Source organism: Asparagus officinalis, chromosome 8 (assembly GCF_001876935.1).
Source record: "Asparagus officinalis chromosome 8, Aspof.V1, whole genome shotgun sequence".
Classification (NCBI taxonomy): domain Eukaryota; kingdom Viridiplantae; phylum Streptophyta; class Magnoliopsida; order Asparagales; family Asparagaceae; genus Asparagus; species Asparagus officinalis.
Genome location: NC_033801.1, coordinates 104,203,400 through 104,211,987, shown reverse-complemented (window position 1 = coordinate 104,211,987; position 8,588 = coordinate 104,203,400). Strand labels below are relative to the sequence as shown.

The 8,588-nt window shown below is 35.9% G+C and overlaps 1 protein-coding gene across 1 annotated transcript; it reads right to left on the bottom strand.

The window, feature by feature from the left end:
* Nucleotides 277-8,037, bottom strand: LOC109822382 (frataxin, mitochondrial). Its single transcript, XM_020388575.1, has 5 exons — nt 7,783-8,037; nt 7,093-7,165; nt 6,909-6,956; nt 6,731-6,825; nt 277-616 (listed from the first exon to the last, which is right to left on the bottom strand). The coding sequence occupies exons 1-5, from the start codon at nt 7,995-7,997 to the stop codon at nt 487-489; spliced, it is 561 nt and encodes a 186-aa protein (XP_020244164.1). The 5' UTR covers nt 7,998-8,037; the 3' UTR covers nt 277-486.

The window sequence follows — 8,588 nt, the reverse complement described above, 5'->3', positions numbered from 1 at the left end:
TTTTCAGATTCCTGAAGATGATTTTTCAAATAACTGGAAACCCAGCCTCATAATTAGTTACTTCGTAACGAGACATTCGATATTGTTGAACTCCAATTAAGGGAGAACAAAAGCGACATTACTATCTCGTCATTGCTGCCTTGCTGCTAAATTGAGCAGCATATAAGTATAAAAGTCAGAATACTAAGATTGATAGGGGTCAACTATTAAGCTGTTAAACAAAGAAATTTATCAGGATCTTCAGAACTGCACCAGAAATAACTGTTCAAGAACAACTCAGCCAAAAAACCAAGGCTTTATTTCAATATTTAAATAATTCCGACATCAACTTATGACAAACCGTAAGTTGCAAGATACATAAACAAAACATTTGATTTCCAGATTGAGTCCGAAAATTTCTGACAGACTCATCCTTTTTTCCCTCAGCATTTGTTACAATGGCAGCTCTCAGTTTAGGCAACAAATCCAACCTGAAGTCGTCTGCTTTCAGGTAAGAGAAACTGGTTTGCCACAGAGTTGGGTAACCTCTTCTTCGAGAAGTTGCAATAAATTTGCTTTGGTTCGCCGGTAAACCCAAGCTTGACTTGTCACGTCCCAATCAAACCTAGAAGGCCCACTGAAAGAGAAAGGAAGGAAAGATTACCAACATAATAAATACAAGAGGAGATATGTCGATGAAAAAAGGGCTGAATTTCAGAAAACCCTCTTTAAGTTAGGACAATCGTCAGATAACCCCACAAAACTTTCAAAATACCAGAAAACCTCCTTTCAATTTAGAGGTCATCAGAAACCCCCTTTAACTTTAGTATTTTTTTTCAAAAAACCATCTTACAGCGTTACGTGAAATTTTCACATGGGTGGGTAAAATAACGCATAGGCTCATTGATAAGTGATAACCCTAAACTTATGGGGTTTTTTGTGATACTTTCAAAGTAAAGGGGGGTTTTCTGAAATTTAGCCAAAACAAATAAACAGAATCTATTAGGGGCTGTTTGGTTAAAAAAATTTCCCTTGAAAGCCTGCCAAAGTGTCACTTCTTTGGCAGGCTTTAAGCAAAAACGCCTCTAAAAAAGAGGATTTTGCTTGAAAGCCTGCCAAAAAGTGACACTTTCAACAGTGGCTTTCCCTCAAAAACAGGGAACCAAACAGCCCCTTACTACATACTACAGTGTTTCATCTCTATGCCACGTGTCAACAACTGGGAAAAAGAAATTCTAGATCAGTTTTTTCTCCATCTGTGTTTCATCTTTTTTATATGTCAATGAAATAAATAGTTCTATGCATTCTTTCATTTGGCGCATCATCATCAATCTGACTTTTTAACTTCAGTATTTGTGTAACCTCTATGAATGAACATCCTTCCCATCTTGAAATTGAACCCCCCCCCCCCCCCCCCCCAAAAAAAAAAAAATAATAATAATAATAAAATAAAAACAAAACATAAAACCTAAAAAAAACACCGGGAAGCCCCCAGGGAAAAAGCTGTCTCCACCTCCTACGTTGAGAAACACCCCCATTAGGTGAACTCATAGAGGAAAAGAAACCCAAAATTAAACTTTAAGCTATTATTCTCAGCTATTCAGCACCCATTAAATCCCTTTGGCTTTCCCTATTACAGTTTCTGAAAACGTAGACTACCTAGATCTTCACCTTAACCAACATGGCTAGCTGTTTAATTTCCCAATAGAGTAATATTAATGATTAGAAATATCTAATTTTTTGTTTTTCAAAGGACTCTTCAACAGTTGCAACTTCTGTCAAGAATAAGTTAGTTCAATTTCTAGCTCCTCTCAGTTAAATCCTCTTTCACTCTTCTCCCTCTGCCTAATCACTCTCCTCCCTCTTCCCCAAGAAACGAAGCACTTTTTTTTTCAATTTTTGTCTACTTCTCAAACAATCACTGTGAAAATATATGACCCTCCTCTGCAGCCTGCCACCTGCCACAGGCTCCGCCACCACTGCCTTGACATCCTCGCCACCGACTTATACCACGGACACTCTTCGTTGACACCACGCCGTCTGCCTCTCCCTCACTGGTCTAACCACTAGATTTCAACGATGCAGCAATTTGCCACCACCGTGAGGGTCTTATGTTTATTTATGTTTAATGTTTTTTCCCGTGTATATCAGAGGCATTTTCATTGCATTCACTTCAAAGTGTCAACTTTACTGAGTACTTTAGTTATGAAACTTTGGAAGAGCTCACTAGTTTTGGAGACTTTGATTTTGAAAAGTATTTTGTAATAGCTTGAATCTTGTGGTTGTAATACACGATCCAGTTCTTTCATTACATATCCCCTGCCATCCCTGAGTTCTCTTTAAGAACCTCTCTCCAAATTAACAGAGAAGAATTAAAATTTTAAGTTTCTTAATTTTGTATTTGTTGTTGATTTTGAATGCCACATTATGGTGCCAGCATCCACAGTGGTGACTGAGGTGCACGAAAGGTGGATCGAGGAAGCCATCAAGTCAAATGCACAACAGATCTGTAAGAAGAACAGTGCGAGCTATTTATTATTTCGGTGATTTGTTTAGTTCCTAATTTCTTTTGTTTATTTTTTCTTTATTTTTATACTATGTATTATTATTTTTTCTACATCGCACGGCTACCGTCAGGCTGCTAATCACTGCCGGCTAACTTCCATCGCTGTTGTCATCACTGTCGAACTGCCGCCGCTGCCGCCACCATTGTTTTAGGTCGTCGTCGCATCATCTCTCTTGCTATAGAGACGGCTTTGGTGTAGTTATTAGATCGTCTTTTCTTCTGATGAGGTTTTTTTGAGTTTGCTGCTTTTAGTCAGCATTATTTATATTTGCAGATGGTGTCAAAGCTTAGGATTATTTACTGCTAGTTTGTTTGGTTGCTTAAGGGTGGAAGGGTGGTGCTAGGAGTTGGGTTTGAAAGGGAGGTAGGGAGGTGCTCGGTATTTGTTTTTCAATTGGAGAGGATGATGTGTTGTTATTATAAGAAGTGTGGCCATATCAAGTATTCATGTCATATTGACTCTACATCATCATCAATCTCAGTAAGAGAGAATCGTTTATTTGGTTAATCTGTAGAGAGTATCATGTGTTTCGTGGGTTCTTGAAGAGAATTGTTTGATTCACTGATCCTTAGAGAGGATTGTTTGTTTGGTTGATCTATGAGGAGGATCAGTTGTTTGGTGAATCCTTGGAAATGACGTTTGCTTCGTTGATCCTAAGAGATGATTGTTTTCTTGGTTGATCCCTGGAGAGGATCGTTTTCTTGGTTGTTTCCTAGAGAGAATCATTTGTTTAGTTTGACCCTAAAGAAACCTTTATTTAGTAGATCCCTGAAAAGGATCATTTTGTTTGATCGATCTGTGAAGAAGATCGAGGTATCACATTTGATGTTGTTCGTTGTGGAGGATATTCAATTAGAGGAGTAGAAGATCAAGAGTACTGCAAAAAGAAATGTAATACAAAAGATTTCAAGTCTTTGAATTCTGAAGTAGGCAATGTTACATTACACGCTGGGCGCTTCTAGGCGTCGGACATGGCGCCCAGCGCTTAGTCGCCTAGGCGGACGTCTAAACGGTTTATGGGCGTTTTTTTCTTTCTTCATTTAAGTGGTGGTCGATGAGGTTTTGTTGAAGGTCGGAGGAGGTAGTGGAGGTGTTCATATTTGGAGGTTAATGGTGTTTGGAGGACGTGTAGGCTACGACATATAAAATCACAATCAAGGCCTACAGGGTGCAATCCACGTAAGCAGACAATGCTTTCCTAAACGCTCGTAAAATCTAGGTGGGTAACCTAAATACCGCCTAAGCGCTAGGCGCTAGTTAGGCGGCCTAGGTACCGCCTAGGTCTAGGCGTACGCCTAAGCGGACTAGGCGGAGGTTTTTTAAAACAGTGGAAGTAGGTGAATCTTATTTGTAACAAGTTAGACATGATTGTGATACATGTGCCAGCTCGAGGAGGACTGTTAGAAATAATTTAGGGAATAAATGAGAATATAGATTTATTTCCTCTTTCTTTTATTTTTTAAAAAAAACTAATACAAAACTTGGATGCAGAGATAATTTGTTGTTAGATTTTGATGACTTTACTGGTACAAGAGATGTTTTGATTGATGAAATTAGAGCTTTGTTGTTAACTAGAACAAATCTGAATTATTCAAACCATTGTTGCACTTTTCCAACAAAAAAAAAGGGATCTATGCTCAAAATAGATCTCTGAACTACCCAGAAGAAAGCAATTAATGACTTTTTGGATTATGTTTTTACTATGACCCATTTTAGATTCACAAACTACTTTCAATTCCTTCTTAACTTTTGCTCCCTCCCTTTCTTTCTCTTATACATGTAACTCTACAATTTGCAAGGTAAAACTTTTACTTTTTGAGCAATTCAATGGTCTTCTAAATTTTCTATAGTATTTCCAAGCACAATTCTTTACTTGAGCAATCAAAAGTTCTGAGGTATTTTCCTATATTTTTATTTTCTTGTGGCTTCTTTCATTGGCTTAATTCTCTTTATAATTAAAGATAATTTAGTCTAATGGAAGAAATTGTTGCATAAAAATGAAGAAATTTATTGCGTTAAAAAATAAACATGTATCTACAGCTTAGTTATCATATTTCCAATTGCTTCAATGTGGTAATTCTATTGTTTTCTTTATTTGTGCATTCTATTTGTCATGGAAATATTGCTTCTTTTCTTAGTATATTTGAGTCTGCAACGAATTTCCTAAATACTCATCTCATTTCTTCCATTTATTTATGGATTACTTTTATCATGCATAATTTGATTCATTTAGCTGTCTTCATCTGCCTCTTTTTAAGAACTCTCATATGAGGAAGCACCTCTATGGAAATTGATTAATAACATTCGGTATGGTGTTGTTTCTTAAATGTTTTGTATTAGGATCAAAAATTGTTAGGGATGTTTGTTTTTAAACTTCAGTAGTATTAAAAGATGAAAAATTTGTAAGGTAAGGTTGATTTGAAAGTTTGTGCTATCATAATGTTGTTGATCATTGTGTTGGCAAACAATAACTCTTATGTGACATTATTATGTATGACTATATGTTGTAATTTTTTGACCTAAGTTGGTATTCGTGATAATGAATCTCTTGCTAGTTTGTTTTTTATTACGTACCAGATTTGCAATTAAACAATAATCAGTTTAATTTTTTTAGTACATAAAATTCTTTAAAATGTGATATTTTTCTTTTTAGAAAATATTTAAAGTTATTAATAAAATAATTTCGCGCATTGCACGGGCCTGAAACTAGTGCAACAACTACAAAAGGATAGAGACAATCAATCCCAATCCGCAAAGTGATTTGATAAACTAATTGGTCACTAGAATAACCATTGATATATATGTCATAATTCTTGTTTTGTTTTGTCAATGTACCACAGAAAGATTGTCAGATACATATATTAGGCTCAAATGATTGTAACGTGCACCGAGGAATCATACCAATGCTTTTTACCATCAAATAAGACAATGACAACTCTGGAAAAGTTTTAAAAGGACTTAGCAAATTTCTCTAATATTCTCTGTATGATAAGAAAACAACCTATAGGGTTGCTACATCGTATATATCACTAATTTACAGGATTAAATTGATGCGAGAAAGAGGCTTCTCATACAGTCAACTTCATCACTCAGTAGCTGAGAAGAATTGTTCAAATTCTCCTAGAAAAGGCGACGTCTAGAGGGGAGGGGATGAACAAGATTTAATATCAAGTAATTGCACTCATCTTTGACTATGACAGCTGCTAAATGTGAGCTCAACATATTATTAACCTAAGGTCTAAATTTTCTCTGCGAACTCAAACTCACATATAATTCTTGCTTGAGTACCACTATTGGCTAATAGCTCAATTTGCCTTAGTTTCTTCCATGCCCATTTCCATATATAACAGAAGAATGGAAATTCTTTAAGCTAAAGAAGTTCTACTATCTAGAAAAAAATTAACTTGATAAACGGATCACCAAATTCTTTCATACTCCTCTTAAACTAAAAGCACCCTGTAACAATATATCTAGCATTCTTGGATGGAATTATGAAACATTAGCCTATATGAAAGATTTTTGAAATTAGCCTTGCTGGCTTTGGTCTACGTTTAGTAATTTTGAACCAAGTATTCATAGGTAGCCTACTTTCCCTCAAATTAATTGAAATAAAGAACCAATCCTAAAATATTTCTCTGTATAGTTGTCAGAAAAAAGCTATATAAACTCGATTGACAGGTTCAAGCAAAAGAGGAACCAAGTTTTTTTAAACCAAAGAGAATTAGTATTTGCAAGAAAAATGGAAATCTTGTATATCAATATCTCTTGCAAAAGAATTATCTTTCAGAATAAATCAAACTTTTAGACATAGCAATTAAACCCCATAGGTATATAATAAGATTAAATGGTCACTAGCTTAGTGATAGAAAAAAACTACTATTTTATCAAGGCAGAAAAGTCAGGAGGATATCACTTGATAAAGTTCAAGAATACAATGCATACTAGCAAGCACCCTTCCTAACAAAACACGGAACAGGGGCTATGTCAATATTAGTTGTTAGGCAAGTTAAATAGATTCATCGGTTTCAGAAAAACAGAAAAGCTGGAGGACCAGCTAATAGAATCAAGGTCATCGCAATGCTAAACCAAAGAATAAAAGGACAATACTTGATTTTATAGTAAGAAGCAAAATCAAATGCATAGTGATATGCCAAACACAAAAATAAATCTAAAAAAACAAGTACCTCACTGGTGAAGACAACCAGATTTGTCGGTTTGGTGTTTGCTTGTTGATAACGTATGTGCCCATGTTGCCAAGCTTTAGTGTTAAAACATGATTCTGCTCAAATGCACAATGAATGTCACAAGTAGCTTATTGGTGTATACACATAAGACCATACAATTAACTGTGTATCACCTTACCCCAAAATCTATATCAAACCCATCGAGTTGGATCTCATCACCATACTCCTGTCAAGGATTAAAAACTGAATATATTACAGAATGACCTTTTATGCTCTGATCAACTTTTCCTATATCCAAATCTCTCAAGCACATAACAACAGAAGATAACTATCGAGGAATTCATGACAATATCAAGAGTTACCTCAAACTTCTCTTGCAGATCATGCAATGTTTCATCCGCTAACTTGTGGTACTCTTCTTCTGGCAGAATAGAGCTGCCAATAAATAAGATTAAAACAAAATAATAAATAATTTCAGCTGAAACAATTCACGTACAGAAAGTCTCATAGAGATCTAGTTGATCTCTAAGAAAACCCTAATTCTGAGCAAGAAATCAAAGGACTCACCTTTTGCTTTTTCACGACTAGTGATCATCCAAATTTACACACAAGAACACGCATAATGATTTCATTAACTATACGAATTAAACAAAATCAACATTATATCTGGCCGTACACAAACTTAAATCCTACTACTAGCCTTATAAATACTTACAGAAAGGAACACAATTTATAACATAAATCGTTTTCTTGTGTAAAAAAGCAAATAAATGTTGCTTTCTTCAATCCCAAAACATGCTTCAGATTAAAATGATGCTATCTTCAATTAAGGTTGTAAATATCTGTAAGGAAACAATTTTGTGCACTGTAACAGTATAGTCTGATTTCGTTTTTTAACCAATGTAGCGATTTTGAATTGGAATGTTGAATTTTCGTGGAAATATAAACTTCTTTTAGAAACTTCAGGTTCATATTTAATAATTAAAAAAGACGAAATTTCCTTAAAAAGCTGAAACTTGCATCACAAAATCCAAAAAATTTGGTAAATTCACCTGTATTCTATGGCTGCAGGTCCTTGGACTTCGTTGGAGTGCGAAGGATTCGACGAAAAGAAAACCCTAGAAACGGTAGGGAAATCAAGCCTCCGCACGAATTTTGACGGGCACGTGGAGGGATCCGGAAGAGAGGAAGCTTCTAGAAGCGAAAGAAACGATCTTTGGATTAGTCGTCGTCGAGATAGAAGTTTGCGAGAGAAGGAGAACGCCATTGGAGTCTTTAGTCGAGGTTTCTGAAGGTTGAGGAGGAGGGGATTTAGGAGGGTGGGATGTTAGTGGGTCGGGTTATGATGGGTTGTTTTGTGTCCGAACCCGATAGTTGAGCATGTTGGGCTGGGCCTCAGATAACCAATCTATCGGCCCGTTTAGACGGTATTGTATCTTTTAGCTTTAGGTTAATTGCACAAATCCCCCTGAACTTTGGGGACGTTCTATACAAACACCTAAAACATGTTTATTTACATTACCCCCTAAACTTTTGGGTGTCTGACAAAACCCTCCTAAACGTTTGAGCTTCCTCACCAAATACCACGGGTGAAAATGCACAATTTACTTCTTAGCCCTCATTATCTGCCTCGTTCGATCTGCTTCTGCCTTGTTTACCTCCTCTCCGCCATTCTCTAGCTCCAAAATTCAGTTTATAGAAAAACCAAGTAGGAAACAAAGTGGGAAACGAAAAAGAAATCCTTAAAACTTCTATGCCATAATGATGCTTGTAAACAAATAGCAAATAAATAAATAAAACAGGGTTTTGATTCCGTTGGTTGGGTAGATAGTAATGCAGCTCGATAGTGATAAACCTC